Consider the following 23,768-nt stretch of genomic DNA (forward strand, 5'->3'; position numbering starts at 1 on the left):
AGCAGAACCAGAAGAACATTGTACACAGTATCATCAACATTGTGTGTTGATCTACTGTGATGGACTATATTCTTCTCACCAATGCAATGGTACAGAAGAGTTCCAGGGAACTCATGATAGAAGATCTCCAAATCCAGGGAAAAAAAAAAGAACTGGAATATAGGTGCTGAATGAACCATACTATTTCTTTTGTTTTTGGTGCTGTTGTTTTTCTATTTTGAGGTTTTTTTGTCATTGATCTGATTTTTCTCTTATAACATCACTAATGCAGAAATATGTTTAATGTTATTTTTTATATATGTATATATATATATATATATATATATATATATAATATCAGATTACCTGCTGTCTAGGGGAGGGAGGGAGAAAAATTTGAAACTGGAAAGCTTGTATAAACAAAAGTTGAGAACTATCTTTACATGTAATGGGAAAATAAAATAAAATACTTTATTAATTTTTTTAAAATCATCTAGTCTGGTGTTATCTTATAAATAAGGAAACGAAGGGTAAAATGACTTGCCCAAGGTCACAGAGCAAAGCCAAAACTAGTTTTCATTATTCCCAGTTCAGGGTATTACTTCCATTATTGTTACCCTTTGATTTGACATAGACCATGCTCCTTTATATGTTCTGTACTTTTGTAGTGTGTTCAGAACAACCTTTTTTTCTCCTTTGCTTAGCATAGATTTTTTTAAAATAGTATTTTTTCCAATTACATGTAAAGACAAATTTTAACATTCTTTTCTTTCTTTTTTTTGGTGGTTGTAAGGGGAGGAAATCAGGGTTAAGTGACTTGCCCAGGGTCATACAGCTACTGAGGCTGGATTTGAACTCAGGTCCTCCTGAGTCCCAGACCAATGCTCTATCCACTGTGTCATCTAGCTGCCCTTCATTTTTTTTTTTTTAAAAAAAGAGTTCTGAATTTTTTGCCTTCTCCCTAAGACAGTAAGCAATTTGCTAAAAGTTATATATATACAGTTATATAAAAATATATTTCCATCTTAGTTATGTTGTGAAAGAAAAAACAGACCAAAAGAAAAAAAAAAAGAAAGTGAAAATAGTATGCTTTGATTTGCATTCCGATTCCATCAATTCTTTCTCTGGATATAAATAGCATTTTTCATCATGAATCCTTCAGAATTTACTTGGATCATTGTATTACTGAGAATAGCTAAATCATTCATAGTTGGTCATCATGCAGTGTTGCTGTTACTGTGTACAATGTTTTCCTGGTTCTGTTCACTTTGTATTAGTTCATATAAGTTTTTCCAGGTTTTTTTTTCCTGAAATCTGCTTGTCATTTCTTATAGCAAAAATAGTATTCCATTAAATTCACATACAACAGCTTGTTTAGCCATTCCCCAATTGATGGACATCCCCTTAATTTCAAATTCTTTGCCACCACAGAATGAGCTGCTATAAATATATTTGTACAAGTAGGTCCTTTTCCCTTTTCTTTTTGAAGGGGGGCGGGGTTCTCTTTGGGATACAGACCTAGTAGTCCTCACATCATTTTCAAGTGTACAACTGAAAGCTGGATCAATGGGTAAGCAGTTTGATTACCTTTTGGGCATAGTTCCAAATTGCTTTCCAGAATGCTTGGGTCACTGGACCACCTTCTCAATACCAATTACAATTCACAATTGAATACTTTTACTCAAGCCTCAAAAAAAATCTGTGAAATAAATCGAAGTAAGTTGCTTAGATGGTGCTACATCTATTTTTGTAGATTAGAAAGCTAAACCTTGGTTTCAAGTGATTTTCATTCAGTAAGTGGCAGAGTTAGGTTTGGAACCCAGGTCTCCTGATTCTCATTTCACTTTACCACACTGTCTGCTGAAGAGCAGTTGTGTCAGCAGTTTTCTAACCCATAGCTCAACTCTGAAAACAAGGCTTTAGTGTTGTGCTTGATCATCACTCAGTATGACCGACTAAAAAGCCTGCGACTGGGTGTCCAGATGTTTTAAGTGTCAGCTCTACTACTTAAATAGCTCTGCGGCCTTGGGTGAGTCTATTAACCTGAGACTTAGTTTCCCTACCCCTAAAATTGGGGTGGAAATAGGATATAAAATATCTGTCCTGCCTTGCTGCTCAGTTTGAGAAATATGAGACAAAGTATATAAAGCGTTTTGTTACTATAAAGTACTAAGTAAATGTGAGCTATTCAGATTTTAAGGTTGTTGCATTTTTGTTGGCTTTTTTCAGACATCAGTTTGGTATGCCAAGTAAAATTCATCAAAGTCTTGAGTTACCTCTTCACAATGTTGACTTCTCATTTTTGTATTTTGGAATTCATAGGCAGTGTAGTGTGGTAAGAAGAGTACTGGGTTTTGATTCAGGAGATCAGAGTTTAAATTTCTTCTCTATCAAGCTGTATGACCTTAGACAAGTCACTTGACTTTTCTGAACCTTAAATTTCACCTCTGTTAAAAGCATATACTATGAGTTGTATGACATACCTCATAGAGTTGTGAGGAAAACCTTTTATAAACTTTTTTTTTTTTTTACTGAGGCAATTGGGGTTAAGTGACTCGCCCAGGGTCACACAACTAGTAAGTGTTAAGTGTCTGAGGTCGGATTTGAACTCAGGTACTCCTGACTCCAGGGCCGGTGCTCTATCCACTGCGCCACCTAGCTGCCCCTTTATAAACTTTTAAGATGCAGCATAATGTGATTTATTATCATTATTGATTTTTCTTAAATTTTGATTTTCTCTACACATATTTTAAATTATTTGTAAGCATAGTTATATAGTTATCTGCCCTGTGATCTGTTGTCTAGAGTTGGGGATCTAGGAGAACTTTCCTCATTCTTTAGTAAATTATATGCCATCTTCATCCCTTAATATTTGTTTAAATTTTTAATCTTCAGATATGGCTCACTTATCAGTCAACAAATAAGTTTTTAAAAATCTAAACTAATATCCTTTAATAACAATGGTGTATGAGTGCAAAAGTTCTTAGATTAAAAAAAATTTTTTAGTGAAGCTTAGTTCAAGGTTTGCTTTTAAATTTTAAATTGTTCATGTTAATTCTTCCATCTGTCCACATTGTAATTGAATTAAAGCACATTCACCATTGTGGGAGAGTGTAGTTACATAATAAAGACTTGACAAAAGTATTTCAGAGTTAAAGTATTCAGGTAATGAGTCACTGTATTATTTCCTATAAAATTACATTAGAAATACAAAGTCGGAGGCATGCCTTAGTCTTTAGTTCTTCTAAGATACCTGCTTGTTCTTTGTTAGGCAAAAGGCCAGAAGTGGTTTCCCATGTGTTGTTTCTACCCTGTTTCTTTCTCTGAATGTGTGTGGTAAAATAATATGAAAGTGTTAATTGCCTAGCAAGTTTCAGCCTGTCCATTCATTTTACTTACAGGGCCAGACTATTTGCCAGCCAATCAGATTCCTCCTTTTAAGTTCTCATTTAAGCATCTGGTATTCCAGTGGACCTTTTGATAATATGTAACATCCTGCTCAGTATTTGCACACTTATCCAAATAGATATTTTATTTCAGTTGTACACTTGAAAATGATGTGAGGACATAAATAAATACAAAAGTGGATCCTGTCATCTGATTTCAGTGAGACATCTCTTAATTTCAAATAATGTCTTCCAGACTTCAATTAGAATTGAAGTGATGTTGAAAAATTAAATTAAATTAATAGTAAAGTTAGGAAAAAAAAAACATTCAGTGGAGACTTTCCCGTGGGTTCTGCTGTTCTACTAATCTCTCTGCTAACCTCCAGTCTTGTATGAGATATTAGATGCCTCTAACTGGATGTGTAGGGATCTCAAACTCAATATATCCAAAACAGAACTCATTATCTTTACTCCTAAACCTTCTCTTCTTTTCAGTTTCCCTTTCTTTTTGAGGGAACCACCAACCTTCCAGTCACCCAGGTTCTAAACATGAGTCATTCTCACATTTTCCCAGTCCTTCAACCCTCATGTCTAATCAGTTGCAAGATCTTTTTGAGTCTATTCCATGATATTTTTCTACATACTTCTACTCATGGCTACCACCTTAGTTTAGGTTCTCACCAGTACCCGCCTGCCCTGCTGCAATTGCCTCTTTATTGCTCTCCCAGTCTCCAACCTCTTCCTTCTCCAGTCTATCTTGTAATGGGGGAAATGGGGTAGGGATGGGGTTCTTAGGAATTCCTCTTTAAAGAATTACACCCTCTTGCACACAAAAGGTAGTTAGAATAAGGTGGTAGTTTATTTAGGAGCAAGGGAAGGGAAGGGTGGGGGGAGGGAAACCATGAAAGAAATCCTTGGACTTTTCATGGGGAGATTGGCATGAAGCACATGACTCAGAGGTACCAAATCTCCTCGAACAGGAGACTGGAAGGTACTTTTATAGCGGACTGATGGGGGTGGACCATCTGCCTGTGAAAAGTTCCTTTAGTGAGAGATGACCATCCCCCACTGGTGGTAGCTGGGGGAATTGGGTGAGGAGTGGAGGACCATCCCCCACTGGTAGTGACTAGAGGAATTGGGTGAAGGGTGGCTACCCCTCTTCAGAACACAAAGGCCACAGCCACACCCAAATTTATCTCCCCAGGGTAAGGGAGACCAGAATGAAGGGTAGGAATCCGAAGCTAGCTCAATCGATTTGATTCAGTTTATCTCTCTAGGTGTTATCTGTCCTCTGGTTTAGTTTCTCAAGGAGTGCCCCATGACACTTTCATACAGCTATCAAATTGATATTCATAAAATTCAGGCCTGATCATGAGGAACACCCATTCAAGAAGCTTCAGTGGCTTTCTCTTGTATCTAGACTAAAAGACATACTCCTCCATTTGGTATTTTAAACCTTTCACAATCTGGTTCCAAGTGACCTTTTCAGGTTTATTTCTTTCTATCATGAATTCTGTGTTCTGGCCAAACTGGCCTACTTGCTCTGCATAGACTGCATTCATATTCTCTCTCTGTCTCTCTGTGTGTCTCTCTGTCTCTGTGTTTGTCTCTGTCTCTCTCTCTCTAGTTGGACTATACTTCCTCCTCACCTCCATCTTTTAGAACTCTTTACATGATTCAAAGCTCAGCTTATATGCCACCTCTTCCTGGAATCTTACCTTCCCCCGCCCCTCTTTTACTAATGTCCCTCCAGATGTTACTTTATATGCTCTTTGTATATATTTGGAATTTAACTTTGTGCAATGTTGTATGCCTTGCCCCCAACAGAATGTAAGCTTCTTGAGAGTAGGAACATTTTTTCGTTTTTGGATAATACATAGTAAGCACTTAATAAATGATTATTGAATGAGTGAATAAATAGCATGTTAGACTTGTATAATGCCCTGCATTTGAAGATGTTAAGGCACTTTTGAGAGTATTACTGTGGTTTCTCGGAGTCAGTTTGGGCTTTGTCAATAATAGCACCATGGCTTGAGATGTCATTTCCCTTCCCCTCTTGACTTCTAGTGAACTGGGCTGTAGGTAGGAATGTCTTTAAGGGTTCTTTTCAGCTCTGGCATTTTAGGATTTTAAGTCTTCACTTTTGAAAAAATATTTTCTCATTTGTTAAATATTTCCTAAAATTTTTTTAACATTCATGTTGAAAAATTTTGAGTTCCAGATTCTCTCACTCCTCCTGCCCCTACTTCAGTCCTTGAGAAGGCAAACAGTATTAATTATATATGTGAAGTCATGTAAAACTTATTTCCTTATTAGCCATATTGCAAAAGAAAGCACATAGACACACACACACACACACAAAAGCAAGAAAAATAAAGTTAGAAAAGTATGCTTCAGACTGCATTAAGTATTCATTTTTAACACTAGTCTAGAAAGATTGGGAAGTATAACAATGAAAAATACAACTATTTTTATTGTTATTATTTGTCCTTCTTGAAGAGAACCTTGACATTGGGGTGATGACTTTCAGTGAATTAGATTTAAATGAGGGAGGGCTGTGCAAAGTCACTAGCCTCTCTCCATCAGAGCCATTTGGGAGATGGATGGATGGATGGATGGATGGATGGATGGATGGATGGATGGATGGATGGATGGATGGATGGATGATAGATATCCAGACAACTAGAGATGGCCCTGGATGTTTGAGGCAATCAGTGTTAAGTGACTTGCCCAGGGTCACACAGCTAGTAAGTGTGTGAGGCTGAATTTGAACTCAGGTCCTCCTGACTGCAGGGCCACTGATGCATCCACTCTATTCACCTTGACACCTTGCTAACCAACAACACTTTTAAAGTGACTCTGAAGCACCAGGACATTATTTCAATTTATTGAAGGGCTCAGAGCAAGTTCTTGATGAGTTCCTTTGCAAACCCAAGAATTTTAGCTCCAGTTACCCTAGCCTAACTAACTTCTTTATAAACGGCTTCTTACAGGGTCTCATGTGGCAAAGCCTTGCTTGTTCCTTCTGAAAAACTCTGGAATAGAATTAGACTTTTTCTTGTTTAAATTTGTCTTTCTCTTAATTTTATCCTCTTCATCTCCATTATTAAAAAATATTTGCATAAAATAGGCTTTTCAGGTATATGTGTAGGTTTTGTTGCCCCTTTACCCTTTCTCTTTATTTGCTTGGAGAAGTTGTTGGGGAAATGACTGTGACCTCTGGTGGAGAATAAGTAGATACTGAGCAACAGGATCTGCTTTCAGGTGTATCTTCCTGGGAATTAAACCCTAGGGACTGGGGAACTACTTTAGAGGTGGGGTGGGAAAGAAGGGGGCTTGGGCCTGGGAATGACAAAGAAAGACTCCAAGAAATTCTCTTGTAAGAAATTCTATTTAGCATTTGTGCCCCAGTGATTTGAAGTGCACCCATTAGATTACAAAGTCCTTGAGTCTGGAGGAGTATACCTTTTTTCTAATCCTACCCACAGTGGTCATTCAATGAATGTTGGACCAATATAGCATTGTGAACTTTGTTCATTCGGGTCTCTTTCCTTTTTGTGCCAAAGGCCCATGTACTCTCTGTCCATTGTTGGTTCTGTTATCAGGGAGCAACCAATTTGAATAGCTTTAGATAATTGTGTTGTGCCCATGTGCCTATACTGAGAAAAAACAGCTTTGTAGATACAGGTTAAATAAATTAAAGAAAAGCTTTTGAGTGATAAAAAAAGAAAGAAAAAATAACAGTGGAATTTCATGATGATGTGAGAAGTTCTGGGAACTGAAGAGGCAGAGCTTATTAAAATGATTGCCACCCTGCTGCCAGAATTTGGTTAGGCCTTATGCACCTGCAGAGCATGGCTGGTGGTGTATTTGTACTAAAGGCAAGGCAGAATTTAAACATTTTCACCCCATGAACCTATTTCTATAACTACTTTAGCACTTGTTTCTTTTTATTTTGAGTTAATAAGAGAAGAAAAATGTAGAACTTCTAATTACAACTCAGAAATTCTTTTGTAGGTCTCTGTGTATTTTATAACCAAATTAATCTTCCTCAAACGCTGCAGTTATCATGTTACCCACTGAGTGGTTTCTCATTACCAGTAGGAGAAAGACTATAGTTTGACCTTTAATACCCTTTACAATCTAGCTCAATCTGAATTTCCTACCTTAGCCCCCTTCTGCTTTCCAATATGAATCATTCATTTGAATGATGCTGGTTATTCACCCTCTCCCAAATATTCCCAGGCCTTTGTCCATGTCATTTCTTCCCTTTCCCCCAGCCCCATCACTGGTCAGAAATGATCATTTCCATATATGAAAATCCTTCCCATTCTTCAAGGTTCAGCTCAGATACTAACTTTTTCACATTGTCTTCTCTGCCTTCCCAACTCATAGTGTCTCCCTCACTTGTAATGTTATAGCGCTTCTCTGTACATTCCAAGTATGCCTTTAACAGCTTTCTTTACTTTGGCCTGGACTGAGCCTTTCACCCCATCCATTTTGATTACATAAAAACCTACTCTTTTTGTGAGATGAGCAGAACCAGAAGAACATTGTACACAGTATCATCAACATTGAGTGTTGATCTACTGTGATGGACTATATTCTTCTCACCAATGCAATGGCACAGAAGAGTTCCAGGGAACTCGTGATGGAAGAGGATCTCCAAATCCAGGAAAAAAAAAAAAAGAACTGCGGAGTATAGATGCTGAATGAACCATACTATTTCTTTTGTTTTTGATGCTGTTGTTTTTTTTCTATTTTGAGGTTTTCCATCATTGCTCTGATTTTTTTTCTCTTATAACATGACTAATGTAGAAATAGGATTAATGTTATTGTGTGTGTGTGTGTGTGTGTGTGTGTGTATATATAACCTATATCAGATTATCTGCTGTCTAGGGGAGGGGGGAGAGGGGGGAGGGAGGGAGAAAAATCTGAAATTGTAAAGCTTGTATAAACAAAGGTTGAGAACTATCTTTACATGTAACGGAAAAAAAATAAAATACTTTATTAATTAAAAAAAAAAAACTACTCTTTTTTCAAGGCCCAGCTCAAGTCCTACCTGTTAGAGTATTGATCTTGAGTGAAGTATCTTATGGCATGCTATAGGGCCTTGTTGTTACCTCCATCCTGTTCAACATTTTTGTCAGTGACTTTAGTGAAAACACTGGAGACGTTTACCAAATTGTAGATACAGAATGAAAGTGATAACTATTATGTTAAATGACAGAACTCCAAATAGGATTTTTCTTAACAGACTGAAATGGGCCAGATTCATCAAGATGAACTTTATTACAGATCATTGTAAAAGCTTGCACTTTGATTAAAAACAATTATCTCTGCAAGGGTAGCACAGAAGCACAGTGTTCAGAACCAAGGGAGCTATACTTCCATTGTATTTTGTGTCAGTCATCACATTGTAGGATCTTGGAGTTGGACATAACTTCAGAAACCATCTAGTCCAACCTGTACATGAATATGAATTCTCTCTACAGTAAGACTATAAGCTACATGAGGTCAAAGCCTGCCTTGTTTTTGTCTTTATATGCCCAGCTCCTAGCCCAGAACCTGGTATATAAGAGTTACTTTGATAAATGCTTCTTTAATTTAATTAAATATATTTATCAAGTAGTTACCCAACCTTTGCTTGAAGACTCCTAAGTCAGGGAAGCCTACTACAGCCTGAAATAACTCTTTCCACTTTGGGGTAGCTCTGATTGTCACCTGGCCTCAGTCTTCTCCAGGATAAATATCCTTAAGTCCTTCAACCAGTCCTCATGCGTCATAATCTCAGGATCCTTTGCCATTCTTATTGCCTTCTGGATGGGATCCAGTTTATTATTATCCTTCTAAACATGTAGTGATCAGGACTGAGCATAACACTCCAAATGCATTCTGACCAGGTTAGAGTATAGTAGGACGATCATCTCCTTGGCTCTGGACTCTGTGCTTCCATTTAGTTTCAGATTCCACAAGATGTTTTCATTACCATTCCATACTTTTGGCTTGCATTGAATTTGTAATATGTGAAAATCCCTGTTGTGTTTTTTTTCAGCTGAACTACTAGCTAACTTTGCCTTCCCTTTCTTGTCCTTATAAAGTTGATTTTTTTTTAACCCAAGTGTAAGACTGCATTTATTGCTAATATATTCTATCAGCTTGGTTTCAGCCCAGTGCTTTAAGTTGTCAAGATCTTTTTGAATCATAAAATTTAGTGTTAGGTTTTCCTCTGTTTGTGTCATCTGCATAGTTAATAAGCATGCCATCGATACCTACATTCCAAGTCATTGATAATGTTAAAACAGTATAGGGCTGAGCACAAATTGATAGCAAACTTTTTATTGCCCTTTGGGACCAGCAAAAAAACATTTGATGACTTTGATATCACTTCCAAACCTTTTCTTAAGGCTAAACACCACTAGTCCTTTGCATTCATTTGCATATGGTATGGTATGTCCTCACTGGCCTCATTGCCATCCTCTGGACATATTCCAACTTTTCCCTGGGCTTCTTAAAATTTGATGCCTAGAAGGGGCAGCTAGGTATCGCAGTGGATAAAACACCGGCCCTGGATTCAGGAGGACTTGAGTTCAAATCTAGCCTCAGACACTTGACACTTAATAGCTGTGTGACCCTGGGCAAGTCACTTAACCCCCATTGCCCCATGCAAAAAAAAAAAAACAACATTTTTTTTGATGCCTATAGCTGATTACGGTGTTCTAGGTGTGGTCTGACCTGGGCAAAGTACAATGAAACTACTACCTCCTTTGTTCTGGACACCAGGCTTCTCTTCATGCAGTCTTGAGTAGCATTAGAGTGAGCTATTTATTTATTTACTTTTGGTTGCCATGTCACATTGTTGACCCATTTTGAACTTGTAGTGCATTAAATAACTCAGTTCTTTTCCATAGGCACTGCTATCTAGTCATGCCTCCCTCATCATGTACTTGTGAAGTTGATTTTTTTAAGCTAAATGTAGAATTTTGCATGTATCCCTGGACCTGTGATAGTCCTATTCAATTTTATCTTATTGGATTTGGCCTGTCATTCTAGCCTAAGATAGTTTTTCATTCTGTCATCCAGGGAGTTAGTTATTCTTCCTAGCTTCATGTCATCGGAAAATTGACAAGCATGCCATCTATGCTTTCATCCACGGTACTAATATATAAAATAGCATGCAATCAAGATCCAGACCCTTGGGACACACTGTCTTCTAGGGACTTCCTCCCATTTGACACCTAACCATTCATGGCTACTCTGCCAATCATTCAGACATTTCTAAAACCACCAATTATATGCATAGCCTATTTTCTCTGTCTTGTCCAGAGAGGAACATCAAAGACTTTGTTAGATGTCTCTCTTGAATGTAGATATACTATATTGACTATCTTTTTCTGTATCTGCCAATGTAGTAATCTTATCAACAAAGGAAATGTTGTTAGTTTGGCATGACCTATTATAGACAAAGCTATTCTAACTCTGTTGATGTTGTTCAGTCTGTGTGGTCATTTCAGTTGTATCCAACTCTTTGTGACCTTGTTTGGGATTTCCTTGGCAGATACTGGAGTGGTTTGCCATTTCCTTCTCCAGCTCATTCTACAGATGAGGAAATTGAGGCAAACAGGAAGATTAAATGACTTGTTCAGGGTCACACAGCTAGTAAGTGTCCAAGGCCAGATTTGGACTCAGGTCTTCTTGACCCGAGGCCTAGCACTCTATCCACTGTACCACTAGCTGCCCTATTCTGATTCTTAGTGATTATCATTTCCTGTTCTAAAAGCTCATAAACTGTTCCTTTAATACTATATTCTAGTGCAGTGGATAAAGCACTGGCCCTGGATTCAGGAAGATGTGAGTTCAAATCTGCCCTCAGACATTTGACACTTACTAGCTGTGTGATCCTGGACAAGTCATTTAACCCTCATTGTTCTGCCAAAAATTTTTTTTTTTAATTTTCTAGGATTTTACCAGAAATAGACTAACAACAACAATAATAGCTAGCATTTATATAGTGCTTTAAAGTTTGCAAAGTATTTTACATGTTATTACCCTCAATTTCATAACAGCCCTGTCTGATGAGTGTTATCTTCATTTTATAGATGAGCAAACTGAGGCTGTGAGAAGTCAAATGAATCTCCAAGGGTCACACAGCTAGTTAAATATCAGCCTGGATATGAATTCATGTCTTACTAACTCCAGTACCAGCACACTCTTTACTATGCTCCTTGGTTGCCTTCAAGAAGTCCAGCTTGTTGGGGCCTGGTTTACAGACTGTACCTTCTAATATATTTTAGAGATTGGGGAAACATTCACTTGCCTAGAGTCTGGTGACACCTCCCCTATTCCCCACTGATCCAAGATCACAACCCCAGCTCACCAGAATTAACACATATGTTGATTCTTTCATTGCCCTTAGAATTTAGTCTAGGTCTGTTGACTTGAACTTATTCAGGGCAGCTAATTCTTTTACCATCTCCTTACTTATTTTGATCTCAACTCCTTGTTAAATATTTTTGTTCCATCTCAGTTGAAAGATCATTCTTCTCAGTAGACAAAACAAGCAAACTAAAAGTTAAGAAGTTCTGTCTTCTTACTCTGATCTGTTGTTCTTGTGCCATATATCATAGGTAGGTATCCTGTCCTTTCTTTGATTTTCCTCTTTCCCCAAAGAGATTTTTTTAAAAAGCCATTTGTATTGGCCTTAGCATTCATCAGTCTTAGTTCATTCTAGATTTTAGCACTATATTTACAGGCCTATGCCACTCTTGTATGCATTCTTTGTTACCTTCCCTTTCTTTGTTTTTCATTGCACGCTTTCTAAAAGTCTAAATTGGCCAAAGAGTTCCCTGTGGAACCCCATTGATCCTTTAGATAGCTTTCTCCCCAATTTTCTTCATCACTGGAATAATTTCTGTTTGTGTTTTCAGAATTCTATTTTTGAGAGCTTCCCATCCTTCTTGGCCCTATTTCTGTATAGGATTGTAGACAATTAGGTCTTACCTATCCTTCCATTAGATGCTTTGAAATAATGTTCTCCCAAAGTCTAATGGATGTGTCAGTCCATTTCCTGGTGCTTCTCCCTGACTATCTTTGCTTTCTGCCTCATAAAATTGTGAGTTCCTGTCACTAGAATCAGTCAATTAATCAATAAGTATTTATTAACCACCAACTATGTGCCAGGCATTGTACTAAGCATGCTGGGTAATCAAAAAGAGGCAAAAGATAAGGAGCTCAAATCTAATGGGGGAGACAACAAACAAGTATATACAAAGCAAGCTGTATATAGGATAAATAGGAAATAATTTACAGAGAGAAGGCACTGCAATTAAGAGGGGCTGGGAGAGTCTTTCTGTGAAAGATGAAATGGGACTTAAAGGAAACCCAGGAAAGTCAGTTGGCAGAGTGGAGGAGAGAGAGCATTCCAGGAATGGGGGCACAGCCAGAGAAAGTGCCTGGAGCCAAAAGATGGACTATCTTGTTTGTGGAACAGCCACAAGAATACATGTAGAGGAGTAGGGTATCAGAAGACTGGAAATGTAGGAGGTGGCTAGGTTATGAAGGCCTTTGAATGTCTGTTTGTTTTTTGCAGGGCAATGAGGGTTAAGTGACTTGCCCAGGGTCACACAGCTAGTAAGTGTCAAGTGTCTGAGGCTGGATTTGAACTCAGATCCTCCTGAATCCAGGGCTGGTGCCTTATCCACTGTGCCACCTAGCTGCCCCCAGGCCTTTGAATGTCAAACAGGATTTGTATTTGATCTTGGAGGGCATAAAGATCCATTGCAGTTTATTGAGTAGAGAGGTGATATGATTGGACCTGTGCTGTAGGAAAATCACTTTGGTGGCTGAATGGAGGATGGATTGGAGTGGGGGGAGACCAGTTATGAGGTAGTAAGGGCCTGCACCTGAGTGGTGGCAATCATAGAAGAGAAGGGGGCATATTTGAGAGAGATTGCAGAGGTGGCATCAGCAGGCCTTGGCAGCAGATTGTATATGGGTGGGTGGGGGAAGTCATGAGTCAAGGATAGCTCCTGCCTTTCAAACCTAAGGGATTAGGAACATAGTGTTCCCCTCTACCATGATAGGGAAGGTAGGAGGCTGGTAGAGTTTAGAGGGAGAGAGAATGAATTTTGTCTTGGACACATCAAGATCAAGGATATGAATATCTTTGTATGTGTCTGAGATAGGGTGAAGGAGTAGCCCATGGGAAGTGATTAGGCTAGGGAACTGAGTGCTTAGGGAGTTTGAGAAAGAGGCAGTATAATTATTGAAGTCACCTAGTATGAGGACAGGAATTGAGGAGGAGAGAACAAGTGTGAGCCTCCTTGAGGAAGGAAAGGGAGTAGCTTAAGGTCTGATTTTGATCGGATGGTAGATAGGAATAACATGAGCCTCAAAGGAAGAGAGGTTACTGAGTAATGATGAAGGGAGGAGGAGAGCCTGGAAGTGGCAGTGGGGAACAAGGAGTATTCCAATTCCCCCCTACCTAGGCCACTGAGAGAGGATGAGTGAAGGTGGAGCCTGTATTGGATAGGGTGCCCTGGTGGGCTGTGTCATCATTGGGGAGCCAGGTTTCAGTAATAGCTAGTAGTTGGAAGGAGTGGGAGAGGGAAGAATTTAGGATGAAGAAAAGTTTGTTGCCTATGAAAGACATTCCAGAGGGCACAATGCTAGGAGAGGGTAGCATTTGGATGGAACTTTGGGGTGGGAGGGTTGAGGGAGCTGGAAATAAGCAACCAGGTGATGGGAGACAGGTAGGGTAGGTAGATAATGGGGTTTGGAAAATGATCTACAGGGGCTCAAACTGGTTTTGAGAATGTTCATCACTGAGTGGAGGGTGCCATTCTTCCTAAGGGAGGTTGGAGAATCTCCCCTTGTCACCCTCCTGTTAAAAATCTATAGTGACTTCCTTTTGCTTTTAGGGTACCATGTAGACTCCCTAGACGGCCTTTTAAGCTTGTCTACAATATGGCTTCAGCCTTCCTTTCATGCTCATCATGGACTTGAGTTCCAGTCAAGCTGGACTGCTAGCTATTCTAATTTGGCATCCAGTCTCCTGGTTCTGTATATTCCCACTGATCATTCTCCTGCGCCTTCAGTGAATGAATGAGAAAAGCATTTATGAAGCATACACTATAATGCACTTTATCCTCATTTCTGTTGTTCAAGATCCTCTTTGTTCAGGCTGGATTTAGGTGCCACTTTCTCTATGAAGCCTTTCTCGAATCCTGTAGTTGTTAATGCTTTCCCCCTCAAATTACTTTGTATTCCAAGTAGATTGTAAACTCCTTAAGGACAGGGATTATTTGAGTTTTGTCTGTCCTTAACACCTAGAATTGCTGAATTGAATTGATGTTGATTTACAATGTAGCTGGATAAGACAAGAAAATTTGTAGTCTTAAATATTTAAGCATGCTAAAACCCTGTCCTCTGCCAAATAAACATTTTTCATAACTCTTTTTGCTGTCCTTGACTATTTAGTATGGTTTGCTGACATTGGCAGTGAATTAGGTCATTGGCTGATTGGATGAATTTCCTGCTTTCTAGAACATATTGAGCTAATTTTATTGATCTTTTTTTCCCTTTTCTTCATGTGTAGATTTAGACTGGTTGAGCAACCCAAGCTTTTGTACTGGAAGCATACCAGCCCTACAACAAAATACTGTGGAGATTGCAGCCCTAACTTCTGAGAAGGAACTGATCACAAGGTAGCATCTTCTTTGACATTTTTCTTAATGGATTTTCTCTTACATGCTGTTATTTGCCATTGAGACTAGTATAAGAAGGAATTCCTGAATCTTAGCCTAAATGAAGCTCCTTGAAAAACTTTAATAAACACTGTACTAATTTTTCCAAACTATATTTTCCCTTATCTGACTCTGACGTTTCCTTTTTTCTTTCCTTCTCCCTTCTCCTCCCCCTCCTTCCATTTGGCAATGAAATCACAGGTAGTGTCTCTGTAATTAGGCCAGGAGGGAAATGTCAGTATCATGATTCTTAAGCAGCTTTTTTTTATTTTAATATTTATTGGTAACATTTGTTTTGATACAACAGACATTTCCAAACAAATCTCCAAACATCCTCCCTTCCTTACAAGGTTCATTCCCCAGAAAAGATATATCAATTTATTAATACAAAGGAGGGCGGAATTCTTAGACAGTATGGCACTACTACATTAAATGTTGTAGTTGAAGAGAGTTTTGTTGCCTGGCTGTGTTGACTTTATTTACATTGTTATAGACAATGTAGATACTGTTCTTTTGGCTCTCTCTAAAGCAGTTTTACTGACCCTCCTTAATAATCTCAAATCTTACAGTTAAGACAGCTCCTTATGATCTCTTTTCATAGAAATTGATTGTTGTGTCTTTTACATTCTACTCCTGGGTTATATGACATTGTAAGAAAGTGTTTTGGTTTTTTTTAAACTAATATATAATTTATATCCAGTTTTAAAAGTCCATTGCTGAAGATTATGGAAAAGACTCCATGGCTCTGTCTTGCTCCTTAAGTAGCATGCCTGGGCCTCAGTGCTATGAGCCTTTGTTTTAACTGAGGAAAGGTAAAGCAGAACTTGGGAAAGAACTGTTTAAAGTGCTCTGCTTTAACCTTCAGAAACCATGGACAAGACTTAGGTCCAGTTTTTTGCCTTTAAAACCATGTTAGTGGGAATAGGTAGGACTAAATATGTGCTTCTTAGAATGTTGCTTTTTTAGAGTACCCTATTATTTAATTTGGTAAATTAACCTTTAGTTGCTTTTTGTTCAGAGGTATACATTAATGATGGGTACATCTAAAACATTAAGCGTGGTTTGCTCAAAATTGGACCTATCATTTGATTAAAACCTCTTGCTGGGGCAGCTAGGTGGTGCAGTGGATAGAGCACCGGCCCTGGAATCAGGAGTACCTGAGTTCAAATCCGGCCTCAGACACTTAACACTTACTAGCTGTGCGACCCTGGGCAAGTCACTTAACCCCAATGGCCTCACTAAAAAAACCAACCAACCAAACAAACAAACAAAAAAACCTCTTGCTTCATTATTTTTTTCTTTATCTGTAGGACTTTATAAACTTAGCTGAGAATCTCTTGGAAAGATCCTATAAGAATACCTAATTTGAAGTTCTCTGTTTCATTTGTGGAAGCACTATTTCTTGTCCTGTTTTTCTCTCCCCCTTCCATCTGTGATTGTTTAGTTTTTCTTAATATTTCCCACAACTATTTGAGAAGAATTATAAGATTTGTTTTTCTGAACAGGAGCCCTTTGAGACCGGAGCTTTCAGAAGGCAGTGATACATACAAAAAGCTTAAACAAGCAAGTAGAAAAAAGAAGAAAGAAAAGAAGAGAAAGAAAAAACACCAGCACCATAAGAAAACCAAAAAAAAATATGAGCAGTCTAGTGACAGTGAATCGTATTCAGCTACTGACTCTGAAAAGGAGACATCTACAGGAGGCATCATTGACAGTAAAAAGGAAGTTGAGAAAACAAAGTATGTATTTTGTTCATAAATACCTATGACATTTGACATTTGGATTTTTCTTTCTCTGGAATCCTAATGTCATTTGCTCTCATGTGTGTCATACTAGGTGTTCCCTGCTGTCCATTTATTTACATAGGCCTTCTCTCCCACCTGCATATTAGAATACAGAGGGACCTCAGTGTTCATCTGGAGCAGTGGTGACAAACTCAGATAGAAATAGGGGCCACCAAACTCTGCCTAAGGAATCCTAGGGGCCACATATTTTTATTTTTAATTTTAATCAATTGGGTTTGGGCCAACACTCCCACCTCTGATTTAGTTTAGCCTCCCCCTCCTTTATTTTTTTTTTTAAACCAGGAAACTGAAATCCAGAGAGGTTGAATGACTTGCCCAGCATCACACAGCTGGTAATTAGAAATGATTTGAACCCTGTTCCAGTATAAAACTTGCTGAGTTTTTCATCATTTAAGCATAATCTTTCTTTTGCTTGCATACAAAAATTTGGAGAGAGAAATTTTAAATTTTAAATAAAATATGCATCTGATGTATACTTTAAAAATAGTTAAAGCACTTTGTAGCTCTTAGGGGACTTCCATCTTCTTGTTCTGTGCATGGAATTCCCATTGATGTCATTGCACACTACTTTGAGCCAAATATGGAATATAGCCTTCTGTGTTTCCACTCAACCTGTAAACAGTGAATCCTCAGGGGGGTATTTTGTCATCAGGTACCTGCTGTAAAGCGCTTCAGAGCTCTGAAGTTCTTTCTATGCCACCCGGATATGCCAATTTGGGTCTCAGATGTCATTAGTACACCAATCACCACATTTTACCTTCTTGCAAATAAGCAGCAAAGTAAGGAAGTTTCAAGTGGAGTTGAAAAGAAATAGTCATCCTGGGGGCAATTCTTTTCATGTGTTGTTGACCATTTCCTTGTTAGTTCTAATAAGCTGATTTTAAAGTTTGTTTTCAAAGGAATTTGCATGAACCCAAGCTGTCTCCTCCTGGTTTTTCTTCTCTTTGACGTTTCCTTCTCTGTCTTTATCTTCCCAGATTCTTCTTATCCTTGCCCCCTAAGTATGGGTGTCTTCTTCCTTGGCCCTCATCTCTCTTTATTCTCTTTATCTGGGGGATCTCATCTATTCCTATGGGTTCAATTATCACCTCTATGGAGGTAACTCCCAAAGCTGTCCATCCAGCCCAATGCTGTCCCCTAAGCTCTATCCAGTTCATCCTAATGCCGGCTGTATATCTCCATGAGGATGTCTCATTAGCCCCTTAGATTCAGTATATCCCAAACTGCACTCCTCATCTTCTCCCATTGAACTTTCTTTTCTTCCTAACCTCCCAATATCTGTTTAGAGTACCAGTATATCACTAGTAACCAAGATTCGACTTTTCCTTTGACTTTTCCTTTGCCCATACCATTCTACATCCAAATGGTTGCCAAATGAAATGTGTCTATAGGGTGGTCACTCACTATTGTAGTGCTTCACGCGTTTCACACTTGATGTGTGGACACCTATTCACTGTTTGCTTACTCTAATCCATTCTCACAGGCAGGTCTGGGTTCCCAGAGAAAGACTACCATATGCCTGTACTCATACTCTTTCAGAGTTCTAGGGATATTGCTATAGTGAGGGGAATACACTTTTCTTACTTTGCACTTCCACTTTCAAGCTCCCACTGATGTGTTTCCATTTATGCAAAACTAGCCATTCACAATCATGACACTTTTAGACCTTAAATATAGCATTTACTAAACATTTAAGCAAAAGAAATAATCATATTGCAGGTACTCATATATTGAAGCAAATGTGTGAGTAGCAAAAACATCACATAAACTTGGCTCACGCTTTGCCACCAGTTCACTCAGTATCTGTGTAGGCACTTAGAGAAAGGAGCATATGAAAGGAAAACCATTTTGCTCAGGTTAACTCACAGCTCTGGCATGGTCAACTTGAGTGTCCTCTTTCTCTCTTTGCATTGTCCATAAAAATTCCTTGATAAATGTAGCTTCTGTGTTGAATCACTACTAAGTGGAATTAATCTACACTCTGCTTAACTAACAAATCACTGATTATGACCATGCTAATTTATCTATCAGGTGACTTCTCTTATTCTTTGCATCCAAGATGTTCTTTATACCCAGCTAGACTTATCCCTTAAACAGCAACTGCATAGTCTCTATCACTTCCAGCTTCAGGTTCAGCTTATGTAGTTCTGAAATCCGACCTTTCACTTCACTTATCTTTCTTGGTTCTGACCTTGGGTCTTCTGCAAATGACCCCAGCTTAGTGTATGATTAGTAACCAAATTCTCATTTTCTATCTAAAATTAGGTAGATTATATCTGTTGTACAGTAATTGAAGTGTTTTAGTATCCATAGTTCCCAAGTTTTTAAATCAAAAGGTCTTCAATTATTCTAATCCAAATCATTGAAACATTCTTTGGTTTCCACTTACTTCAGTATACTATAACTTGTCACATTTTAAAATGAGCAACTGTGCCCCTAAAAATGAATTGTCAGTGCAGTCTTAACTAATGGCTGCTTCTCTCAGAAGCAGACTTATGTCTACTACTTCCTTAGAAAGTCTTGTCTACTCCATTTCCATAATATATTAAATATGTCCCTTCCTCCCCACTCAGACTGCCATCATCCTAATACAGGGCTTGGACTATAATAACAACTTCCCAATTGGTCTCCCTGCTAAATGGTTCTTTCTTCTTCAGGCCATACTTATTTTATTGTTGTTTCAGCTGTGTCTAACCCTATATAATCCTATTTGGGGCTTTCTTGGCAAAGATACTAGAATGGTTTGCCACATTCTTCTCCAGCTCATTTTACAGATGAGGAAACTGAGGCAAACAGGGTTAAGTGCCTTGCCCAGGGTGACACAACTAGTAAGTGTCTGAGGCTGAATTTGAACTCAGGAAAATGAATCTTCTTCACTCCAGGTCTGATGCTCTATCCACTGTACCACCTAGCCACCCACTTTACTTAATGGAGCTGCCAAATTAATTTTGCTAATGCACAGTTATGAGTATGTTATTCTCCTGATTAAAAACCTTTTGAAGCTCTTCAAATAAAATACAAACTCCTTAGCATGGCTTTCAGGACTCTCCACAGTCTGACTCTATCTAATCTATCTTTTCAGCCTTATTTCACATAACTCTTCTTCAGACACTCTTAAGTTCCAGCTGGACTACTAACTGTTGTTGCCTGTTCTTTACCTGTTGCCTCCCACTTCTATGCATTCCCATGGGTCATCCTCCACATACCTACAGTTGAATCAAGATTCTTCTTCTAGACTCAGCTCTAGACCTGTCTTTTCCATGAAACCTTCAGTGTTTTCCCTCAGTGTTCTGTTCTTCCTTAGGTTCTTCTTGAGCCCTTTGCTGCATCTCTGCCTCCACTCCCACCTCCGCCCTACCCCTATATTTTATCTTGAAGCAGCTAGGTTTGCTCAGTAGATAAGATTAATTTTCCTGAGTTCAAATTGAGCCTCTGATATTTACTAGCTTTGTGACCTTGTGCAAGGCACTTAATTCTGTTTCCCTCAGTTTCCTCATCTGTCAAATGAGCTGGACAAAGAAATGGCAAACCAATTCAGTTTCTTTGCCAAGAAAACCCCCAATGGGGTCACAGAAAGTCAGACACGACTGAAAAATGGCTGAACAACAATACTCTATCTTTGATTATGTTCCTCTGCATAAATGTCCTATTTTTGCAAGTAGATTATAAGGTCTTTGAAGATGGGACTTCTGGTTTTCTTCTCTGCATTTCTGTCTACTAGTACAGTGCCTTGCATTGTGTAGGGACTTGATAAAGGTTTCTGAAATTGAACCTTCATATGAAACAACTAGTGAGTCTATTTTACAGCTAGTGGAAAATGAATCTTTTTTTTTTTTTTCCTGCAGAGCAGTGGGGGTTAAGTGACTTGCTCAGGGTCACACAGCTAGTAAGTGTCAAGTGTCTGAGACCGGATTTGAACTCACGTACTTCTGAATCCAGGGCTGGTGCTTTATCCACTGCGCCACCTAGCTGCCCCCTGGGGAAAATGAGTCTTAAAGGAGTTTCTACAAGTCCAGGGAGAGCTGTGTTAGCAAATACACATTTTTCACCTATGCTTAACTTTGTAGATAGAACTTTCTCTCCATTGTATGTCAACACAAATAGCAGCATTTGTTTGATCAGTTTATTGACATTGTGCTGAAAATTAAAAGCTTTACTTAAGGTTGAGTTAGATGATGCATATGAATTATGCATATACCTGCTAGCTATCTACTTCATTATCTTTCCTAGAACTTGCATAGTCCCTTTTTGTCTCCCCAGGATCTGATCTCACTGGATAATTTATACCCAGGTGAGGAAAGAGCAAAGGGTACTGGTGAGGGCGGGATATAGGTCCATCTCCTGGCGTTCTATATTTCAATGCAGAAGGGCTGACTCCTTCTGGTTCCCTTAGGAGGGAATCACCTACTGTCACTTTTTCTCTGGGTGAAACTTTTCTTCTCCTTCTATTCCCCACCTAAATCAGTACCACGTACTGCTTACTAACCTTAATAACTAATGAAGGAGAGATACAAAGTTGTTGGCTCTCAGGGTGGTCTGCAGCTGCTTGCCTATCTTTGGAACATCTGGATATTGCTCTTTCTCCTCTTCCACCTTGGCTTCTCTTTTCCCTCTGGGATGGTTCCACACTTTGAATTGATGAGGTTTCCCTCCCTTCTTACTCCCTTCAATTTTTGTACTGGCAGAGAATATCTTCAGTCAGCTTTTCCCAAAGGGAATCATTCCAGAGACAGACCAGGAGTATTCCTCTTCTTTTATCTTCTGGGATTTCCATAAGATTTCCTTATATGCTTTGTCTAAGAACAGCATGGAACTTATTTCCATGGCAACATGGCCATAGGCAGTGATGGAATAACTATTAGTAATTGCTTGAACTTTCTTAACCACTTGTGTTGTCAACTCCATTATGAACTGGTATGGTTTTTGTTTGTTTGTTTTGTTTTTCCAAAGGCTTATCGGAGAGAAAAATCCTTATGGATTCTTCCTTATGTTTGGGTGACTATATTTCTAGTTTAACACTTCAAAAGCCTTTACAATTTATGTTAAGATATTTGGAGTAAATTTAAAGGTGGGATATTAAGAAGATGAATGTGTTTCCTTCAAAAGTGCTAGAATACAATGCTGGTAACTGGGTCTGTATCCCATTTAACCCCCACCATGTGATATAGATAGATAGATTTCTGTTTTGTAGCTAGATTGATAGATGGATGTGTCTATCAATCTATCTATCTATCTGTCTATCTATCTACAAAATAGAGAGTACTCAGAACATATATTCCAGATCAAAGATTCCAACCATGAATAATATCTAAGACTTAAATGAACCCTGCCAAGTTAACTTTTTTAGTACATTTTTAATACATTTTAATACTTTTTAAAAATACATTTTGAATATAATTTATTAGCCCTCTAAGATAAAACCGATAGCATTGATATGGTATGAACAGCATTGGACCTGCAGTCAAAAGTCCTGGCTTAAGAGTTGGCTCTCACTTATGAGTGATGTGAGTTACAGAATCTTAAGAATTGTAAGGTACTAAAGAAATCCTGTAGTTCAACCTTTATCTTAACAATAATTTCAGCTACAGTAACTTGATAAGTACTCAGTCACCCTCTAATAAAAGACCTCTAGTCACGGGGAACTCACTACCTCCTGATGAAAAAACATTTCACTTTTCAGTTTTAGTTGTTAGGTACAGAAGTTTTCATTAAGTGAAACTGGTATCTGCCTCCCTGCAACTTTCATCTGATGTTCCCAGTTCTGTCCTTGTACCTGACTTTGCTGGGCCACATTTTCCTCACCTTTAAAATGAGGAACTTGGATTAGATCATCTCCAAAGTCTTTTCTAGTTCTAATATCTGTGACGCTGAAGGCAGGCCACTTTTTGGCTAAAAGCTATGTTCCCCTTTGAAGTTGAAATAATTTAGATAGATAGACAGACAGACAGTCAGGCAGGCAGGCAGATAGATAGGTAGGTAGGTGCATAGATATAGACAGAGATAGACAGATAAATAGGAAGGAAAGAAGAGAAAGAAGTACTTTAAGGTGGGATGTATTTTGGTGTAATAGGAAAAGCAGTGGAAGACTTGAGTTTTAGGTTCAGCTCTGACATTTGTTCTTTGACTGTAGCAAGTCACTTTCAACTCATTTGAGTTTCAGTTTCCTCATTTACAAAGTGAGAATAATACTACATCCACTAACTACCTCATAGTTCTCTAAAAAATACTTTGTGAACCATAAATCCTAGAGGAATGTGAACTATTAAAATTATAATAATAGTCCTCTCCTAAAGTCATCTTCTGATTCCTGACCACGGCATAGAGTTGACCCTGTGTTCTCAAAGGCTATGCTTTCATAGCCCAACCCCAGGAAGTCTTGTCAGGTCAAGAAGATTTTAGGTACAGACCTAGTGATGGAGTGTGTTGTCTTTTGTCAGAAGACAGTAGCTAGTTTCAAAACTTTATCATTGGACTGATGGCTTCCAGGTGATATGTTGGCCACAGAAACTCATGAAGACCATCAACTAAAGTATGCAGAAGCTATAATATATATATGAGGAGGGAATGCCTACATTGATGAGTTATGTATCTTTTTGAAGTATAAAGTGATGAGAAGCATCATTCTATACATCTTAACTTGGGAATAAATATGTATGTGTGTGTGTGTGTATATATATATGTGTGTGTGTGTGTGTATATATATATATGTATATGTGTGTGTGTGTGTGTGTGTGTATATTGACAGTAAAGTTCATTTTTGAGATATGGTATGTGTGGTATGCATAGTTTAGTGGCCATTGTTCACGTCCTTAACTGTTTCACTGAGTTGAGATTCCTGTACTTTCTCCTTCCAT

The 23,768-nt window shown here is 38.4% G+C and overlaps 1 protein-coding gene across 2 annotated transcripts in view; it reads left to right on the plus strand.

The window, feature by feature from the left end:
- The window catches only part of NRDE2 (NRDE-2, necessary for RNA interference, domain containing), a 67,150-nt gene that overhangs the window by 4,556 nt on the left and 38,826 nt on the right, over window positions 1-23,768 (plus strand). For both annotated transcript variants that reach the window (XM_043980007.1, XM_043980008.1), the window contains exons 2-3: window positions 14,962-15,070; window positions 16,615-16,848. In XM_043980007.1, the coding sequence (XP_043835942.1) occupies window positions 14,962-15,070; window positions 16,615-16,848 (343 nt within the window). The remainder of the gene's footprint in view (window positions 1-14,961; window positions 15,071-16,614; window positions 16,849-23,768) is intronic.

The sequence above is a fragment of the Dromiciops gliroides genome, chromosome 2 (genome assembly GCF_019393635.1).
Source record: "Dromiciops gliroides isolate mDroGli1 chromosome 2, mDroGli1.pri, whole genome shotgun sequence".
In the NCBI taxonomy this organism is placed as follows: domain Eukaryota; kingdom Metazoa; phylum Chordata; class Mammalia; order Microbiotheria; family Microbiotheriidae; genus Dromiciops; species Dromiciops gliroides.